This window comes from Rhinoraja longicauda, chromosome 26 (genome assembly GCF_053455715.1).
Source record: "Rhinoraja longicauda isolate Sanriku21f chromosome 26, sRhiLon1.1, whole genome shotgun sequence".
Classification (NCBI taxonomy): Eukaryota; Metazoa; Chordata; class Chondrichthyes; order Rajiformes; family Arhynchobatidae; genus Rhinoraja; species Rhinoraja longicauda.
Window position 1 is genome coordinate 27,736,282 of NC_135978.1, and position 21,313 is coordinate 27,757,594.

A 21,313-nucleotide genomic window follows, 5' to 3' on the forward strand; every position below is an offset into this window, starting at 1 on the left:
CTCAAAACCTATTTCTACTCCCTAGCGTTTGAGGCCCTCTGAGGGGGAGCTCTGAACTGTTTATGTATGTGTTGTTATATTTGTGTGCCATTGGATGTTCGTTCTTAGTACCTGAACTGATGTACAGCACTTTGGTCAACGTGGGTTGTTTTTAAATGTGCTATACAAATAAAATTGACTTGACTTGACAAACATCAATAGCATGCCTTGGACCACATTTCATCTCAATTCCACACCTTTTAAACAATGACCATTAAGTAGATTAGCTTGGATACCCACCTGGCCTTGCAAGTCAAAAAACCTGCTGATACAGTTTTTCAGCTTGTTGAAAAGCATGGGGTAAAGTGCAGGACTAAGCTCCAGTCCAACCAGGTCTTTAATGTTAGTCCTGATCTGAAGCCCTACTTTCTCGTGATTGCAAACCATCAGCGAGAGTAGCCGTTCCAAAAACTTGCTGACCGGGATCTCTGTATTTCCTTCAGTTGAAACCATGGAGATCATGGAACCCTTCCTCTCGGCCATCGGTCCCATGGGAGGGCTGTAAGTTACTAAGCCTGAGTTAGTGCGATGCTGGAGACAGACACCTCCTATTGCACACAAGAAGCCCGTCATGTTAATCCATTCCTGGAGAGAGTCGGTGTCCGACAGGTCTATCGAGCCGCTCCCACTTACGTGTGACATCCGCCGCTTAACGATCGTCTTATGTAGACTTTCCGTCACCTAAATGTGGAAGCACGTCATTACATGTTACACTGGATTCATCATGAGAAAAGCAAATGATTTTTCATGCGCCACAGAACCACATGGAAAAAAAAACAAACGGCTTACTCCAAAATTACAAATTATTCATGTTTCACAAGAAGAGAGCAAAGAGAATTGTAGAGATCTGTGCGGAATCAACAGAATACTAGTTGAGACAGTATTTATATAAAATACACATCAATAAGCAGCTGGGCTCCGGAAAATTGTGCTCATCTCAAAGTTGATGAAAGTATCTCCGTTTATGCCATTCAAATCCCATAGTCAGGTTACTTACTATTTAAATGAAAGCATGTTTGCAGTTGCATTTAACATGGTATAGAGAATTGCAAAGAAACGCAACCCAAAGGAAATATTCCAAAGGGAAAGGACAATAGTGAGAATAGTTTCATGTGAAGGTGTGATAATATGGTCAAGATACAAAGCACGAAGTGCTGGAGGAACCCAGTGGGTCAGGCAGCATCTAGTAGATGTTGAGGGAACGGACAGAGGACTTTTCGGATTGGGACCCTTCTTCGGGGTTCATCAGCAGTACCTACCCAAAAAGTTGTCTATCAACTCCCTCTGCAGATGCTGAATGACCTGCTAAGTTCCTCCAGTACTTTGTACTTAGCTCAAGATCTCAGCATCTGAAATCTTGTGAACCCCAGATACTAGAATGGCAGAAAATGAGAAACATTTCCAAGTTCATTCGGAACAGAAGGATAGTGTGCCCAGATTTTGAAAGCTAGATTAAATATCATGAAGTCATTAAGATAGCCAGCGAGACTTTGAATTACAAGAATAGAAATACAAAAGTATTGCTTCAGCACTTCAGAATAAATATCAAGGGTAGATATTATTTTGGATGCAATGTTCAGGAATTGGTACCTGACCTTGTGAAGGGTATACAGGCTTAAAAGTAAGACAGTTACAAAACCTGTACATTCTCCAATAAATCAGCACAGCGCACTACAGGTAATGCAGCATCCTCATAATTTTAGTGACCCAGCTTTGATCCAGACATCCTGTTCTGTCAGCGTGGAGTTTGCACATGTGGATTTCTTCCAGATGCTCTGGTTTCCGCTAACATCCCAAAGGTGTGCTAGTCGATGGGTGAAGAGGCTGCTGCAAATTACACCTGGTGTGGTGAGTGGTAGAACCCTAGGAGAGTTCATGGGAGTGACGGGAGAATGAAGTCGGACAAGTGTAAGTGGATGCATAACAGTCTGTGTGGATTTGGTGTGCTGAACGGCCTGTTTCCAAACTGTATGTTTCAATTACGTAACACACAAATTAAGAAACTTTAATGCCGGACTTGCAATGGACAATGACCATTTCACCCACAATGCAAAAGTCGGAAATGGGATCTAAAATTAGAACTAAGCCAGTGAAAAAAAAAATCCAGAAAATTATGTTAATCAACTCATTGCAAAAGTATGGTGTATTCAAGGAATAATGAATTCCGAAGCAATTCTGATATTTAAAAGCTAGATTATTATTAGCAAGAGTTAGAAGGAGAGATGGAAATGCCAGGTAAAGAGGATTGCAAAGAAAATTGTGGCAACACCAAAGACAAAGTCAAATGGAAAGAGCGACAGCAGATCTTCCTTCAGTTTCCACACTGTGATGTAAGTAAAGTAAAGGGGGAGATGTGATGTAATTAAAGTAAAGGGGGAGATGTGATGTATATGTAATATAAATGCTAGTGCCCCCTTGAGGCCAAGAGCAGAAGCTGGCCAATGGGCTTGTGCCTTGTGACTGAGGTCAGGTGACCTTCTAGGGCCAATGGGCTTATGCCTTGTGACTGAGGTCAGGTGTCCTTCTAGAAGTTTCCTGGTGAAGGATCAGTAATAAAATCTTCTTACAAGATGTCGGGCGTATATTCATTGTGCTAGCCACAACAGGGTCTTACAGAGGACATTACACACACCATCCACAAAGCAATCCAAGTGCTGAAACCATGAAGTTCTGGAGTAACTCAACGGGTCAAGCAACTTCTCTGGAGAACATGTGTAGGCGACGTCTGAGAACACCTATCCATGTTCTCCAGAGTTGCTGTTTGACCCGCTGAGTTACTCCAGCACTTAGTGTCTTTTTTTGTTGTTGTTGCTAACTAGCATTTGCAGTTCCTGCGACTACAATTCAAGTTACTGCCTACAATGCAGCAGTTGATAAGTTTTCAGAGCAGAATTAGGCCCATCAAGTCATGGCTAATCTATCTTTCCCTCCCAACCCCATTCTCCTGCCTTCTCCCCATTACTCCTGACACCCTTGATCAACTTCAGTATCTGGAATGAGCAGTTTCTTCTGACATATAAACGGAAAATTCTGGAAGTACTCAGCAAGTCAGGCTATATCTGGGGGAAGAACGGGGTTTCCACATTTGACTGTAGGTTGCCTGTTTTGATCTGGCAGCAGGGGCCAATGAGATCGGGACCATCAACGTCTGCAATCCTTGGATAAATTACGCGCTGGTGATTACAGGGAATTACTTTTCTTGACGCAAACATTTCCCCTTGCCCGAGGATTCCATACAGTGTATGCAATAAATGGATAAACCCTCAAGTTGCAGAGCAGGGTCAGGCAAGGCATGGATAAGCAAAACAATTAAAAACACATTGCAATCCCTCCCAATTACAAGCGTATTTTAACTGCACTGCCAGCTCAATTAATCCATGTTACACAAATACCCTCACTGATTAGGGCTGTCTGGCAACTCAAATTTCACTGTAACTTAATTGGTACATGTGACAATAAATTGATCTTGAAATCTTGTTATTTTGAGGCTTCATGTGAGCATGTGATTTTGTTGGCCAAAATTCCACCACTTGGTTAACAATATTTCATTTCAGTTTTTTAGCTTAAGCACATGATAGTCACTAGGAGTATGAAAAGGAGCATTTACATCTTCATGGTCAAGTTAGTGTCGGAAATAGGGACAACAAACTGTACCAGGTCAAAGAGTCATGTTTGCGCCATTTTTTCCAGAACTTTTAAAGAGATCATGGGTTATTTGTGAAAGCAGAATCAGACAAGCCTGCTCTTTGATAACTTCTCAAGACTGATTCTCTGATATTTTATGACAATTTAGGTTTCTTCAATGAAAATTTGGCCTTCCAAGTCCAAAATTTGTAAATAAAAGCAAAAATATCAAAAGCCATACTGCTGGCAAGAGAATTTTAGAAACCGTGCCACCCCACTTTATGGCAGAAGGGTTGTCCTGTGCCAAGGACACAAAAACACTAATGATTAAAAATGTTAAACAAGCAGCAATTACAAACACTAATCGACCTTCTTGCCCCAAGCACCACTGAAGTTAATGGTGTCTTGGATCATGTTCCAGATACAAGCTGTGGCAGAATCACTGGGGCAACTCCCCAGCTAAAGGCTGGCAGATCCCAGCAGAGTTGTAGTTGGTATTTATTCACAAAATGCTGGAGTAACTCAGCGGGCCAGGCAGCATCTCAGGAGAGAAGGAATGGGTGACGTTTCGGGTCGAGACCCTTCTTCAGTCTGAAGAAGGGTCTCGACCTGAAACGTCACCCATTCCTTCTCTCCTGAGATGCTGCCTGACCTGCTGAGTTACTCCAGCATTTTGTGAATAAATACCTTCGATTTGTACCAGCATCTGCAGTTATTTTCCTACACAGTTGTAGTTGGAACAAGTTGACCAACATATGTTATACATCCGTCAGCAAGTCCCACATTTCCACATTTGGTCTCCGGGATGCAATTTCAGAGTTGCCAGGAAATGTCACGACATTTGTGCTCATGAACAAAGATTTTGCAGGAATGGAAATGTCTTTTCTTTAGGCATCAATGCCAACAGTGAGTATCTAAACACAAAGTGCATAATATTGCACAGTGGAAATCTGACAGATGAATAGAAAATTCTCAGGCCATCTGCAGAATGGGGAATATGCCTCTCTCCACAGATTCTGCTTCAGCCAATATTTCAACCAGTAATATTCAACCAATTCTGCTTCAACCAATATCTCCTGGTTGCCAAACACTTTAACTCCCCTTCCCATACTGACCTTTCTGTCCTGGGCCTCCTCCATTGTCAAAGTGAGGCCAAATATAAATTGGAGAAACAGCACCTCATATTTTACTTGGGCAGATTACAACCCAGCAGTATGAATATTGATTTCTCTAACTTCAAATAACCCTTGCATCCCCTCTCTCTCCATCCATCCCCCAGCCCAGTCGTCGAGCTCGTTTAATTTGTGGTCCTGTTGAGTTTCATTATCTGTCTAACGCGTAATCATCTAGTCCACAGCCAACAATGGACTATTGTGGACACCACCTTTCCTTGATCATCATTACTTTTTTGTGTATCTTTCATTCATTTGGTCTATATTTCTCTGTATCACTGTCTATATTTCTCATTTTCCTTTCCCCTGATTCTGTCTGATGAAGGGTCTCGACCCAAAACATCACCTATTCCTTTACTCCAGAGATGCTGCCTGACCCGCTAGGTTACTCCAGCTTTTTGTGTCTTTCTAGCTTATATTCAAGTTTTTTTCACCCATGTCCCAACATGATTCAAAATATGAGAGCTGGGGAACAAACTTTATTCCCATAATACTTCACCATCTTTGCTACCAGTCTACCGGCCAGATAATTCTTCACTCACAGACGTTCATCTGTATCATGAACCGGACCTGGGAGACTTACCTGTCCATCCTCAATCTTAGTTTTAGGGTAATTTAGAATTAACTTAGTAGCGTGTTCCCACTTTGCATGCGTGTCTTCCCAGGCCTATAAACAAAACGGCAAAAGATTTGCATTAGGAAAAGGAAGTGGTGCAAATTGAATTGAATAGAACAAATTTTATTAGCCAAGTATGTATACATAAGGAATTTTCCTTGGTGCTTTGCTCACAAGTAACAACACAATATACAGTAAACAATTTAGAATATAACATTATAATTTAAATATGTGAAGAATGAAATAAAATACCAGAGCAAAAGGAGGCTACTACTCGTGGATAAAAGCTGTTTTTATGTCTGGCTGTGGCGGCTTTGACAGTCCAGAGTCGCCTTCCAGAGGGAAGTGCTTCAAAGAGTTTGTGGCCAGGGTGAGAGGGGCCAGAGATGATCTTACCTGCTCGCTTCCTGGCCCTTGCAGTGTACAGTTCGTCAATGGGGGGAAGGTTGCAGCCAATAACCTTCTCAGCTGATCGAACAATGCGCTGCAGCCTCCAGATGTCATGCTTGGTGGCTGAGCCAAACCAGACCATGATGGAAAAGGCGAGGACAGACTCTATGATGGCAGTATAAAACTGGACCATCATTGCCTGTGGCAGATTGTGCTTTCTCAGATGCCACAGGAAGTACATCCTCTGTTGGGCCTTTTTGACTGTGGAGTCGATGGTGGCCTCCCATTTAAGGTCCCTGAAGATGATAGTTCCAAGGAACTTAAATGACTCCACAGATGTGACTGTGGTGTTGTTGATGGTGAGTGGGGGGAGGGGAGGGGGAGCTCTCCTAAAGTCTACAATCAATTCCACTGTCTTAAGAGCATTGAGCTCCAGGTTGTTGTGATGGCACCAGGATGCCAGCTGTGTCACTTCCTGTCTGTTGGCAGATTCCTCCCCATCCTGGATCAGTCCAATCAGATGTGGGACATATGGCACAGTTATCAATATCCAAATTTGGCTGTCACAGATGGGACTAGCAGGCAAATCTTGCCTTCAGTAGAGCTGAATGTCGTTAACTTTTATTTACCAATAACAGCAATTACTGCAAGATGCATTTAAGAGAAAACATGATAAGCCGAAGCAGAGATTCTGCAGTGTTTGAATCTAATCATTCTATAATCCTCTGTGTCTGTGGCAGAATATACATAACTTGTTTCCATACAAAATTAAGAAAAGGATTTTTGCTTTTGCTGACGATAACATGGCTAAGTTTAAAAATAAAGAACTGTACATGCTGGTTGACAGAAAAACACCACGTGCTGGAGTAACTCAGCAGATGAGGCAGCATCTCTGGATGACATGGACAGGCAATGATTCAGGTTGGGACCCTTCTTCAGACTAACTGTTGTAAGGGATGGAGTTGGTGTGGTGTCAAGCCCATTGCTGTTTGTCATCCACATCAATGACTTGGATAAGAACTTACAAGGCATAATTAGTAAGTTTGCAGATGACACTAAAATGGGAGGAATAGTGAAGATGGTGGTCAAAAATTGCAGCAGGATATTGATTGGTTGGGCAGGTGGGCTGAGGAATGGTTGATGGAATTTAATACAGAAAAATGTGAGGTGTTGCATTTTAGGAAGTCCAACAAGTGCAGGACCTACACAGTGAATGGTAGGGCTCTGGGGGATGCCGTAGAGCAGAGGGATTTAGGGGTGCAAGTACATAATTCCTTGAAAGTAGCGTCACCGATAGATAGGCTGGTCAAAAAGGCTTTGGGCATATTGCCCTTCATCAATCAGTGTATTGAGTATATGGGAGGTCATGTTATAGTTATATAAGACCTTGGTGAGGCAACATTTAGAGTATTGTGTTCAGTTTTGGTCACCACGTTAAAGATATTGTCAAGCTGGACACGGTACAGAGAAGATTCACGGGGATGTTGCCCAGACTCGAGGACCTGAGCTATAGGGAGAGGTTGAGCACGCTAGGACTATATTCCTTGGAGCGCAGGAGGATGAGGGGTGATCTTGTAGAGGTGTACAAAATCATGAAAGGAATAGATCAGGTAAATGCACAGTGTTTGGCCCAGAGTAGGGGAAACGAGAACACGAGGATAAAGGTTTACAGTGAGGGGTGAAATATTTAATAGGAACTTGCGGGGTAACTATTTTGTTACAGAAAGGGTGGTAGGTATATGGAACGAGCTGCTGGAGGAGGTAGTTGAGACAGGGACTATCACAATGTTTAGGAAACATTTTAGACTGGTACATGAATAGGACAGGCTTAGAGGAATATGAATCAAACGCAGGCAAATGGAACAAGTGTAGATGGGGCATGATGGTTGGTGTGGGCAAGTTAGGCCAAAGGGCCTGTTTCTATGCTGCATGACTCTAGGACACCAGTTGTTGAAATGAAGACCAAAAGAAACCCAAATGCTTCGTCCCAAATTATGAGTGGTGCACTACAATTTATAACTATTTCAGCATCACATGCCAAAATGTCAACCATCGGTTGGTATATGCACAAGAGAAACAGGCATTTTCCAATTACACCAAATTAATGCAAACATATCTTAATATTTACCTCAGTATTGCCTGCTGTTGGATGCTCTATCCTTCTCAACAATGCCATCACCCTTTTTTGAAGAGCTGCCCGCCCTGTAGATTACCATTAACAGAAATGCATCAGAACAAAAAGCACACGTAATCACAAGGGCATTGAGAAGAGAAGCCATCAGCACAGATCAGGATCCATCTGCGTGACAGCTTATGAATTCTATCCCAATGAGAATATGACAACATTCAATGGAGTTTTGTTCCTGAAAGGTGCTGTGACAATGATCAATTTTAAATGGGAATTTTGAGTTCCAAATAATCAGCATTGAAAGCAGGCAGAAGAACAGGTATTAAAAAGCAAATGAATAACAAGAAATCACTTCAAAACTGCAAAATCGCATATTTGAAATATTCTCTCTCATTAGGATCCATATTTGAATCAGACTGGACATTTGTTCCCATATAAAACATAAAATTTAATTGAAGAAGTATACGTTGTAATTGTGGAACGGTTGAGCTTATGGGTTACACACAAAAATTCAGCAAAAATCAACAGCATTTCCCATCTCAGTACCTATGTTAACCCCTGTATTCCAATGCTGTTCTGTACCCAGTTCATCTATTATACTCCATGTTCCACCTCAACGCACCAGCATTAGCCATGGCTATTCAACACAGCAATATTGTCAAAAACCTTACCTACTCTAATTACATCCATTTAAAAAAAAAATTAAATGACTGATCCTTTGTTTTTACAACCTGCACCCATTTGACCAAGATAGTGCAGAGGAACAATTTTTTATCTCCATAATACTGCCCATCAGATGTGTTTGCTTAATGCTGGATAAAATGTAATGGGTATTATGAAATGCATAGCTTAGCCCGATCAGTGCATTTACCATCTACACTTCCTGCATCTCTCCACCAAGCTAATACGCCAAACAACTGGGGAAGGGAGAAAACATGAATGAACTGGAGCTTCTTAGTAGGTAAAATCTTAAATTATCTCAAAGCAGAACTGTGCATTTCAACTCATGTAGTAGTCACAACAAGGCAGGACATTGGCACAGCGGGTAGAGTTGCTGCCTTCCAGCTCCAGAGACCTGGGTTCAATCTTAACTGCAGATGCTCTCTGTACGGAGTTTGCATATTCTCCGTGAGCGTGTGGGTTTTCTCCAGGTACTCCGGTTTCCTCCCACATTCCAGAAACATGCAAGTGTTGTAGGTTAATTGGCCTCTGTAAATTGTCCCGAGTGTGGAGGACAGAAGTAGTGTACAGGTGATCGTTGGGCAGCGTGGACTCAGTAGGCTGAAGGTCCTGTTTCCATGCCGTATCTCTAAACTAAACTTCCATTAGCACAAGCAGCCTCACACCACCACTAATCTAACCTGAATTCTTGGCGGACAAAATGTTTAGGTGTATTCTTGTCACGTGTACCGCACTATAGTGGAAAACTGTTTTGCATGCTATCCAATCAGATCAGATAATACCATATGTAAAGTCCAACTCAAAAACAATAAATAGAGCACGATGAAGATAAAAGTGCAGAATATAGTTCTCAACATTGAAGCATGTCAAGAAATGTCATTCTTACCAAACTGCATTCTTTCAAAGATCAGCATAGTGTTTTCTAAGGTAAAAGTAATTTAGAGTACAGAATGGAAGAAGATGGCGGCACGGTAGCGCAGCGGTAGAGTTGCTGCTTTACAGCAAATGCAGCGCCGGAGACTCAGGTTCGATCCTGACTACGGGTGCTGCACTGTAAGGAGTTTGTACGTTCTCCCCGTGACCTGCGTGGGTTTTCTCCGAGATCTTCGGTTTCCTCCCACACTCCAAAGACGTACAGGTATGTAGGTTAATTGGCTGGGTAAATGTAAAAATTGTCCCTAGTGGGTGTAGGATAGTGTTAATGTACGGGGATCACTGGGCGGCACGGACTTGGAGGGCCGAAAAGGCCTGTTTCCGGCTGTATATATATGATATGATATGATGATATGATATTAAAAGGAATTTAGTTTGACTAATTTCACACAAAAGAAATTTGGAGATTTAAGTTGAGCTATAAATAGAACTTCATTAACCAACCAACATGCTGTTGACATAAATATACCTGTTGACATCATATTGCTGACAGATGCAAATTCCATAAATGTATTGTAATTTGGGAGAATACTCTGGACAGGCACATCATCAACTCCACACCTAATGTCGGCTTCTTCACAGAGGTGCCGAAAACAGGACATGGATACAAGGACTGCTTCTATGTCGGGGCTCCAGAGGAACATGTAGAGGGCCACCTCAAGTTTGGTCTGCGCTTGGCGACAAATGGGGATCCCACTGCCGAGCGTGGCACTCTCCTATTGGAAAAAAGGCCATCTTAAGAATCACAGCAATAAATAATGCCACTGCAAAAACATTCAAGAGGCTTTTACGGATACCTTAGTTATCTATATACTAAAACTCTCGTTTGTTTGTTTCTGAACTACAGCCAAAATGGCACACGATAGCACGACAATTTTAGGCTCACCTTACTCACTGTCGTCTGGTGCTAATGGAAGACGTTTCATCGAAATCAGTGTTCTATTTTTAAAGTTATTCACATTTAAAAGTTTAAATCTATCTCCTAGGGAGTAAGGGGGTGGAGGGAGAGGGGGAGGGAGGGAGTGGAGAGAAGGGAAAAGGGAGGTTGAGGGGGATGGAGTGGGGGAAGGGGGAGAGGGAGGATGGGGAAGGGGAGGGAGATGGAGAGGGGGAGGGAGATGGGGAGGGGGAGGGAGATAGGGAGGGGGATGGGGAAGGGGAGGGAGGAGGGGAAGGGGAGGGAGGAGGGGAAGGGGAGGGAGGAGGGGAAGGAGAGGGAGGAGGGGAAGGGGAGGGAGGAGGGGAAGGGGAGGGAGGAGGGGAGGGAGGAGGGGAAGGGGAAGGGGAGGGAGGAGGGGAAGGGGAGGGAGGAGGGAGGAGGGGAAGGGGAGGGAGGAGGGGAAGGGGAGAGAGGAGGGGAAGGGGAGGGAGGAGGGAGGAGAGGGTGCTGCACCAATGCAGGAGAGGTTTGGGCCCAACGGGTCCACTTGATCTAGTTATTCTATAAAACCATAAGGCCGTAAGACATAGGAGCAGAATTAGGCCATTCAGCCCATCGAGTCCGCTCCGCCATTCAATCAGGGCTGATCTATTTTTCCCTCTCAACCCCATTCTCCTGCCTTCTCCCTGCAACCTTACTAATCAAGGATCTGTCAATCTGGGCGTTAAAAATACTCAATGACGGCCTCCACAGGCGTCTATGGCAAAGAATTCCACAGATTCTACAACCACCCTCTGGCTAAAGAAATTCCTCCGCATCTCCATTCTGAAGGTACATCCTTTTATTCTGAAGCTGTGCCATCTGGTCCTAGACTCTCCCACTACTGGAAACATCCTCTCCACACCCACTATATCTCAGCCTTTCATTATTTGGTAGGTTTCAATGAAATCTCCCCCCCCCCCCTCCCACTTTTCATCAATACTCCAGCAAGTACAGGCCCAGAACTTTTAATAAGATTTTCAATACTCCAAGCATATCACCAACTATAGTGCGATATAAATAAAAACTCAAGTCACACTCTAGTCAATCAGAGCTTCACAATTTTATTCGCATTGTTCACTGATCAATGGAGAAATTAGGAATTCATTAAAACAAAGTATTCTCCATTAACAGTGGAATGAAGATATGATACTTAAGATCTTGCAGTAGAATAAGAGCAACTCAAGTGCCAAACAACTCCATCATAAGAAAAGTGCTTCACCTCGCCTGCTCCCAGCTGGCCCCTGCTCGTCCCCCAATGACCAGAGACAGGGCGGGACAAAGATAGGATGTAGTAGGAGACAGGAAGACTAGTGGGAGAACTGGGAAAGTGGAGGGGATAAAGAACGATAGTAGGGACTACCTGAAGTTAGAGAAGTCAATGTTCATATTACCCAAGCGAAATATGAGGTGCTGTTCCTCCAATTTGAGCTGGGCCTCACTCTGACAATGGAGGAGGCCCAGGACAGAAAGGTCAGATTGGGAATGGGAGGGGGAGTTGAAGTGTTGAGCCACCGGGAGATCAGGTTGGTTAATAGACAATAGGTGCAGGAGTAGGCCATTCGGCCCTTCGAGCCAGCACCGCCATTCAATGTGATCATGGCTGATCATTCTCAATCAGTACCCCGTTCCTGCTTTCTCCCCATACCCCCTGACTCCGCTATCCTTAAGAGCTCTATCTAGCTCTCTCTTGAATGTATTCAGAGAATTGGCCTCCACTGCCCTCTGAGGCAGAGAATTCCACAGATTCACAACTCTCTGACTAAAAATGTTTTTCCTCATCTCTGTTCTAAATGGCCTACCCCTTATTCTTAAACTGTGGCCCCTGGTTCTGGACTCCCCCAACATTGGGAACATGTTTCCTGCCTCTAACATGTCCAACCCCTTAATAATCTGATACGTTTCGATAAGATCCCCTCTCATCCTTCTAAATTCCAGTGTATACAAACCTAGTCGCTCCAGTCTTTCAACATAGGACAGTCCCGCCATTCCGGGAATTAACCTAGTAAACCTACGCTGCACGCCCTCAATAGCAAGAATATCCTTCCTTAAATTTGGAGACCAAAACTGCACACAGTACTCCAGGTGCGGTCTCACTAGGGCCCTGTACAACTGCAGAAGGACCTCTTTGCTCCTATACTCAACTCCTCTTGTTATGAATGGCAACATTCCATTGGCGTTCTTCACTGCCTGCTGTACCTGCATGCTTCCTTTCAGTGACTGATGCACTTAGACACCCAGATCACGTTGTACGTCCCCTTTTCCTAACTTGACACCATTCAAATAATAATCTGCCTTCCTATTCTTACCACCAAAGTGGATAACCTCACTGTTATCCACATTAAACTGCATCTACCATGCATCTGCCCACTCACACAACCTGTCCAAGTCACCCTGCAACCTCATAGCATCTTCCTCACAGTTCACACTGCCACCTAGCTTTGTATCATCGGCAAATTTGCTAATGGTACTTTTAATCCCTTCATCCAAGTCATTGATGTATATTGTAAATAGCTGCGGTCCCAACACCGAGCCTTGCGGTTAAGGTGGACTGATGCCAAGATTGGCTCATGGACATAGAATAGACAGTAGGAATAAGAGCATTGTTGGATTGAGAAGATTTAACCTGTGGGATGCCACAGGGATCAGTGCTAGGCATCAAGCTCTTGATAATTTCCCTCAATGATATGCACGAAGAGGCTGACGATAATATATCCAGCTCTAATGAGGATAAAGTTGGGTGGTAGTGTGAGTTGAGGAGAATGCAGCGAGGTTCTGCAGAGGAATTATAGGCAGGCTAAGTGACTTGGTAATGACAAGGTAAATGGAACATTAAATGGAAAAACATGAGGCATTTAATTTTGGAGATACTTTTTTTTTGAATGGCAAGAGTTTGAAAGGTGTAGAGTATTCAGAAGAACCAGAATGCATTTCATTTTAAATTAATGCACAGGTAAAGCGAGGAATTAGGATGGAACAAGGTATAATGGCGACGACTGTCTTTAGTTTTGAGTGGCATCTTGCAGCAACTATATAGGGCCCAAATGAAGCCATGTGTGCATGTAGGTCGGTCAAGGTTTCAAGATTTCAAGGTCAAGGTCGGTTTATTGTCGCATGTACCAATTAAGGTACAGTGAAATTCAAATTAAGATGAGAGGGACAAGATTTAAATGGGACCTGAAAGGTCAACCTATTTCCGATGGAGTGTGATGGCTATGGAACAGGCTACCTGAGGAAGCTGTTGAGGTGGGAACATTTATACTTTAAAAGGCATTTTAACAAGTACAGAGTTCGAAAATGTTGATTGGGATACGAGTGAAATGCAGGCAAATAAAACCACTTTATGAGGAAATTGGCAGGACTCGAGGGCCTGAGCAAAAGGGAGAGGTTGAGCAGGCTAGGACTCTATTCCTAGGAGCGCAGGAGAATGAGGGATGATCATAGAGGTGTACAAAATCATGAGAGAAATAGATCAGGTGGACGCACAGTCTCTTGATGAGGGAAAGGGAAATCGAGAACCACAGGACATGGGTTTAAGGGGAGGAGGGGAAAGATTTAATAGGAACCCGAGGGATAACCTTTTCACACAAAAGGTGGTGGTGTATGGACGAGCTGCCAAAGCAATATTTAAGAAACATTTAGACAGGTACATGGATTGGACAGGTTTTGAGAGATATGGGCCAAACACAGGTAGGTGGGACTAGTATAAATGGGACACATTGGGTGGTGTGGGCAAGTTGGGTCATCAGGTCATAAGGAATAGGAGTAGAATTAGGCCATTCGGCCCATCAAGTCTACTCTGCCATTCAATCATGTCTGATCTATCTCTCCCTCGTAACCCCATTCTCCTGCCTTCTCCCCATTATCTCTGACACCTGCACTAATCAAGGATCTATTTATCTCTGCCGAAGGGCCTGTTCACACTGTATGACTCCATGACTATGACTAGCTCAGATAGACGTCTTGGTGAGCAGGTGGGGCTACGGGGCCTGTTTCAGAGCTGTGTATCTCTGTGACTTTGCTCTGCTGAGTTTCTGGGGCATTCTGTTTACAAACAGTGTACTAGTCACTAAAATGAAATAATTGACAATATTTAAATTATACTCTTATGCCCCCCAAAAATCTCCTGCCATCCCGTTCTCATCTCTATGCTGTTGCACAGTAGCTATGGTGTAGAGAAAACAGACAGGGAACCTTTATGAGCCTTAGTACTAGCACTAATGGCTCAGTCAAAGAAAGGAGCAGACACAAAATGCTGGAGTAGCTCAACGGATCAGGCAGCACCTCTGGAGAAAAGGAGTAGGTGACACATCGGGTCGAAACCCAAGGAGGGTTTGACCTGCTGAGTTCCTCAACACCTTCGCTCAGTCCGCCTTAACCAACCTGATCTCCCGGTGGCTGAGCACTTCAACTTCCCCTTCCACTCCCAGTCTGACCTTTCTGTCATGGGCCTCCTCCAGTGCCAGTGAGGCCCACCGCAAATTGGAGGAACAGCACCTCATATTTCGCTTGGGCAGCTTACAGCCCAGCGGTATGAACATTGACTTCTCTAACTTTAGATAGCTCCTCTGTCCCTCCCTTCCCAGTTCTCCCACTGTCTCCCTGTCTCCACTTATATCCTTTCTTTGTCCCGCCCCCCTGACATCAGTCTGAAGAAGGATCTCTACCCAAAACGTCACCCATTCCTTCTCTCCTGAGATGCTGCCTGACCCGCTGAGTTACTCCAGCATTTTGTGATACCAGCATTTTGTGTCTATCTTCGGTGTAAACCAGCATCTGCAGTTCCTTCCTACACAAAGGAAGGAGGCAGATAGTCTTGGTGAGAATGAGCTGAAGACAATCATCGGTTTATCATTGGTATTGGATCCTTGATATCATCTTTATTAAATGGTTGTTATCACCGTCAGTCACTATGGATGATAAACAATGTATTGGGGGAAGCAAAGAGAAAACTGCATGAAGGATGACCAAGAATCATCAAATCATGTCCCGAAAACTGCCACCTTCACCAAATACCATCAAGTATTTTACTTTCATCAACATTGAGGATAACAGAAATAAATTAACCCATTGAAGACCTTCTTGGTGCAGCACATTTGATATACTAGAAATACATTGAAAAATTACCTGCAAAGATGACTTATCTTTCCATCACTTAAAATGTTCGTGCCAATATTTATATTATTCTGTCATAAAACTCTACATTATTGTTATCAGACCTATTTTCTTTTCCACAAGGTGGGGCAATGGTGCGTAACTATATTAGTTTAAAAAAAACTAGCTAAAATGTCCCAGAGATTATTACCTTATTCTTCAATACAAATTTATTCCGACAAATAAGAATCTCCCGTAACCACTTCAGAATTTCTGTGCTGTTCAGCACCTGATGAGCAATCAGTTTCTTACAGATGAAGAACAGAACCTGGGAGCTGGCAACACAAAATGAAACAAAGTAAGAAAAACAATATGCGAGTTTCAGTTTGTTTCTTGGTACTAGGTTAGGGATAATGACTGCTCTTTTTGTTTGAATTGATTGAAAGATCAAGCATCAAAATGGCCCCTTCAGCCCACTAAGTCCATGCCGACCATCGATCACCATTCACACTAGTTCTATGTTATCCCACTTTCTCATCCACTCCCTAAACACGAGGGACAATTAACAGAAGCCAATTATCTACAAACACACGTATTGGGGAGGTGGGGAAAAACTGGTGCACCAGAGGAAACTTACAACCCAGTGGTATGAATATTGATTTTGTCTAACTTCAGGTAGCCCCGGCATTCTCTCTCTCTCTATCCCTCTCCCACCCAAGTCGCACTTGCTTCTTGTTTTCACCGGACAAACAGCTAATGGCCTGTACCCTTTATCATCGTTATGTTTTTTGCATATCTTTCATTCACTGTTCTTTGTTTCTCTAGATCATTGCCCATATCTCTCATTTCCCTGTCCCTAAGCAGACTGAAGAAGGGTCTCGACCGAAACGTCACCCATTTCTTCTCTCGGGAGATGCTCCCTGTCCCGCTGAGTCATTCCAGCTTTTTGTGCCTATCTACAGTTTTGTTCACAATGTTGCAGGAAAAATACATTTTGCAGCGTAGTGAGTGCAGAGATAATTTACAAGGACGTTATGGGGACTGGAAAATTTTGGCTGTGAGGAATATTGGAAAAGGATATCACTGGGGGATATGAAGAAACCTTTTCTGAAGTAAATAAAATTATGAGGGACGGGGATAGATTGGACAGACCCATTTTCCCTGGATTTTGCAAAGCTACTTCCTCAAAACTATTCTCTCTCACATAACATTCCGCCTCTAATTGGAAGATTAAATATTTCAGTTCACGTTTGTTGCTTAAGTTATCAGATGATTGAAGGAAGAATATGTGAAACACGCAAGGAGTTTGAAGAAACCTCACCCAAATACCTACAGTCATGAAAATTAGTGGCACAGCTGCTGCCTCACAGCACCAGAGACTTAGGTTCGATCCTGACCCCGGCTGCTGTCTGTGCAGAGTTTACACGTTCTCCCTGTGACAGCAAGATTTTCTCCAGGTTCTTCAGTTTCCTCCCACATCCCAAAGACATGTGGGTTTGTTGTTAAAAGGGGGGGGGGGGGGAGGGAAGTACCTTAATAGGCAAATCCTGCACATATTCTTCACAATATAAAAGCCTCTCAAGAATACTAACTTACACACACAAGGCATACATTGTCAAAGAGAATGGTTGAGAGATCGGTATTTACTACCAGTATTTGACTGGGTGATTGTTTCGCTGAACACCTTCACTCAGTCCGCCTGAACCTACCTGATCTCCCGGTTGCTTAACACTTTCATTCTCCTTCCCATTCCCACACTGACCTTTCTGTCCTAGGTCTCCTCCATTGACAGAGTGAAGCTAAACGCAAATTGGAGGAACAGCATCTCATAGTTTGCTTGGGCAGCTTACAACCCAGCAGTATGAATATTGATTTCTCCAACTTCAAGTAACCCCAGCATTCCCTCTCTCTCCATCCCTCTCCCACCCAAGTCGCACCATCTTCTCATTTTCACCCAACAAACAGCTAACAGTTTTCTTTATCATTGTAACTTTTTTGCATATCTTTCATTCATTGTTCTTTATCTCTCGACATCATTGTCTATATCTCTCGTTTCCCTTTCCCGACTCGTCTGAAAAAGGGTCTCGACCCGAAACACCACCCATTCCTACTCTCCAGAGATGCTGCCTGTCCCGCTGAGTTACTGCAGCTTACTGTGTCTATCTTTAATATTTGCTACACAAGTGTGTTGAGGTTTACCTTATATCCCAGAAAGTTGCTATTGGTGCATCTGGATTCCATAACCTTATGTTTTCTGGTTGGTGAAGAACTAACAAGGCCTGGAAACAGAATGGTAAAAAAGTGTTTTAACAGAGAACAAACTGAAGCTTAGCATAATATCCATGAAAGGCATTGATCAAATCATTTTTTCCAAGAATCAACTAATTGATATCTCAAGTCATAAATTTTCACTGCATTTCACTCAGTCTGGTGAGTGACAAAGTTGCTGTTCTTCAGACAAGCTGGATATATATATATATATATATATATATTAGTTTAGTTTCAAAACTGTTTTCAAGTCGATATCGTGCATGAGGAAGGCATTAAATGGTGGAAATGCACAGCAATATAAAGACAGCAACGTTTCGCATAGATTCTTCCATTGAACTGTTAATGAAAGATCGCAAAATAGTTGAATTTAAAGGGGAATGCAGGGGCACTGCGGTAGCCTTGCTGCCTTACAGTGCCAGAGACCCGGGTTCAATCCTGACTACAGGTGCTGTTTGTATGGAGTTTGCACGTACTCCCATTGACCTGCGTGGGGTTTTCTTCAGGAGTTCCAGTTTCCTCCCACGCTCCAAGATGTACAGGTTTGTAGACTAATTGGCTTGGTGAAATTGCCCCGAGTGTGTGTAGAGAATAGTGTTAGCGTGCGGTCTGCGCAGACTCGGTGGGCAGAAGGGCCTGTTTCCGCGCCGGATCTCTATATCTCTAAACTAAAAACCTCACATATGATTGATAGGAATCAAGCATCTTACATGGAATTTGCACATTCTCCGTGACCGGTGGGTTTCCTCCGGGTGTTCTGGTTTCCTCCCACATCCCAAAGACGTGCAGGTTTGTAGGCTCATTGGCCTCCGAATCACCCAAGGGTGTTGGGAGTGAAAGCGAAAGTGGGATAACATAGAACTAGCAAGATCAGGAGATCAATGGCCAGTGTGGACTCGGTGGGCTAATGGGCCGGATTCCATGCTGTACCATTTAAATCAAACTTTCCAAACTTTTCTAAATAAATGTTCTCACCTCCATGGCTTCCTGTGCGATCTCAGGCATGCTGGTCTGTGGAACCAGCTGAACTAGACCAGTTATCAACTCAGCAGTGCTGTTCTGAATTTCATGTCCCAGCTTCCCTGGATTCTGCACAGCACAAAAATATTTTTTAAAGAGTTCAAGAATGAAACTGAAAAGAAGAAACAAACTTAACTGGAAGGAACTGACCCATAAATCTATCTGTGCCAGTTTACATTCACATAGCAATCATAAGTTCATAAGTCATAGGAGCAAAATTAGGTCATTCTGTCAAATCGTGCCATTCGATCATGACAGATTGATCTTTCTCTCTTAACTCCATTCTCCTGCCTTATACCTGCAACCTTTGACACCCTTACTAATCGGGAACCTGTCAATCTCTGCTCTAAAAATACCCAATGACATGGCCTCCACAGCCGTCTGCGGCAATGAATTCTTTAGATCCACTACCCTCTGACCAAAGGCATTCCTCCTAATTTCCTGACAAAAGGCACGTCCTTTTACTGAGGCTGTGCCCCTTGGTCCGAGACTCTCCCACTAGTGGAAACATCCACTCTATATCCACTCTATCCAGGCCTTTCACTATTTGGTAAGTTTCATTGAGGCCATCGTACTAGTAGAGCCACCCCACCCCCTTTGCCCATCTGCTTGTCTTTTTGATGGGATTTGTATTTTTGGATATTCATCTCCCAGCCTCCTTCAGCCATGTCTCTGTCATGCCCACAATGTCGTACCTACCAATTTCTAACTGCGCTATAAGCTGATCCATCTTGTTCTGTATACTGCATACATTCAAATACAACACCTTTAGTTCAGTATTCACCACCCCTCTTCTCAAATTGGTCCCCATTTTGCCTGAGCTTGGATTATTTTTCTTTGTTAAATTTTCTGTCCTATTACTTCTTCTGGAGACGTCAGTAACCTCTCCTGTGCTCTCTTTCCATTTAACTTCATCCACACATTTCCAATTTCTTAAATGTATTCAAGAGAGAGTTAGATATAGCTCTTGGGGATAATGGAATCAAGGGGTATGGGGAAAAGAGCAGGAACGGGGTACTGATTTTGGATGATCATCCATTATTATATTGAATGGCGGTGCTGGCTTGAAGGGCCTAATGGCCTACGCCTGCACCTATTTTCTATGTTTCTATGCTTAACCCACCACTTCACTATTTAGTTGAAAGCCCTATCTACAGCCATAGTTAAGCAATTCGCCAGACCCTGTCCCCAATAGGGCTCAGGTGGAGTCCGTCCCATCGGAACAGCTCCCTCCTTCCCCAATACTGACGCCAATGTCTCACGAATTCAAACCCACTTTCCCAACACGATCTTTGAGCAAAGCTTTCAACACCGTAATCTTCTTGACCCAATGCCAATTTACTCGTGGCTCAAGTAGCAAACCAGAACTGCTGGACAAGCTCAAGGCCCGAAGGCTCCTCTCACACTGTCACTGATCCCCACACCTGTCTCACATAATGCTTTGAAAACAATAAGACACAAAGTGCTAGAGTAGCTCAGCAGGGCAGGCAGCATCTCTAGAGAACATGGATAGGCGACCTTTCAGGCCAGGAGCCTTCTTCAGAGCCTAAAAAAGGGTCCTGACCCAATACCATGCTCTCCAGAGATACTGACTGAACCGTTACTGCAGCACTTATTTTGTAAACCTGCCGCTACAGTTCCTTATGTTATCGTATTGCGTTTTAATTTGGCGATTTCACTTGATTGATGTTCTCAATTTAATTTGTAGGAAAAGTCTTCAGACCAACATTCATTGCTTTTAAGGTCCGAGTTACACAGTTATCAAATTAAAATTGAAGCCTTCAACACTTGAGTACTGCGTAAATTACCACCCACAGGAAACATGATTCAGATCATATATCTTTAAGAATTTTGCAACATAATATATATGAAGATCATAATTCAACTGGTCAACTCCACAGAAAGTCCTGAGGGCTGGAGAAAACTGACCTGGAAACAAATTCGTTTTTCACCTATGTTGCTGTGGTTGGCAGGCATTAAAAATAACACGTTCTGCAGTTGATGAATTACTATATTACATCAATTATAGCTTATTAATAGCATTAATGAACTGATAAAAGTGCTCTGCTTACTTCCAAACCACTTTGGGTTTTTTTCATTTGTTCGTTTCTCAGACAATTAAACTGGATCATCACTCAAAGTTCTTTCCAAGTTTAGAATTCACAAACCCCTACTTACATGCAGCATGAGCTTTGGGTCCCCATGAATTAATTTCACAATGGCCAACAGTAAGAATTTATAACTTCGGGCTTCCGAGTCTGTGGGCTTTTCTTTAAATTTAAGGCTTGTCGTCATTTTTTCCTTGAATGTGAGGCTCTGAAATAAATTTTTAAAAAGAACGAAAATGAGAATAAACAAGGCAGTTTTGTCGATGATACCAAATAAAAGTTCTCGAGTTGTGTGCGCATCAAAAGTCTGATTCGTATATT

The 21,313-nt window shown here is 43.2% G+C and overlaps 1 protein-coding gene across 8 annotated transcripts in view; it reads right to left on the reverse strand.

Moving 5' to 3' along the window:
* The window catches only part of nf1a (neurofibromin 1a), a 306,791-nt gene that overhangs the window by 189,204 nt on the left and 96,274 nt on the right, over positions 1-21,313 (reverse strand). For 7 of the 8 annotated variants that reach the window (XR_013548929.1, XM_078422133.1, XM_078422136.1 and 4 more), the window contains exons 13-20: positions 21,063-21,200; positions 18,840-18,953; positions 17,796-17,875; positions 15,808-15,931; positions 10,053-10,299; positions 7,970-8,043; positions 5,419-5,502; positions 280-720 (exon numbers count right to left, since the gene is read on the reverse strand). Coding sequence is in view for 7 of the 8 variants with exons in the window: in XM_078422133.1 (XP_078278259.1) it covers positions 280-720; positions 5,419-5,502; positions 7,970-8,043; positions 10,053-10,299; positions 15,808-15,931; positions 17,796-17,875; positions 18,840-18,953; positions 21,063-21,200 (1,302 nt within the window). In the remaining variant the exon portion in view is untranslated. Of the gene's footprint in view, positions 1-279; positions 721-5,418; positions 5,503-7,969; positions 8,044-10,052; positions 10,300-15,807; positions 15,932-17,795; positions 17,876-18,839; positions 18,954-20,813; positions 20,845-21,062; positions 21,201-21,313 lie in introns of all 8 variants that reach the window. The other variant, XM_078422138.1, reaches the window with a different exon arrangement.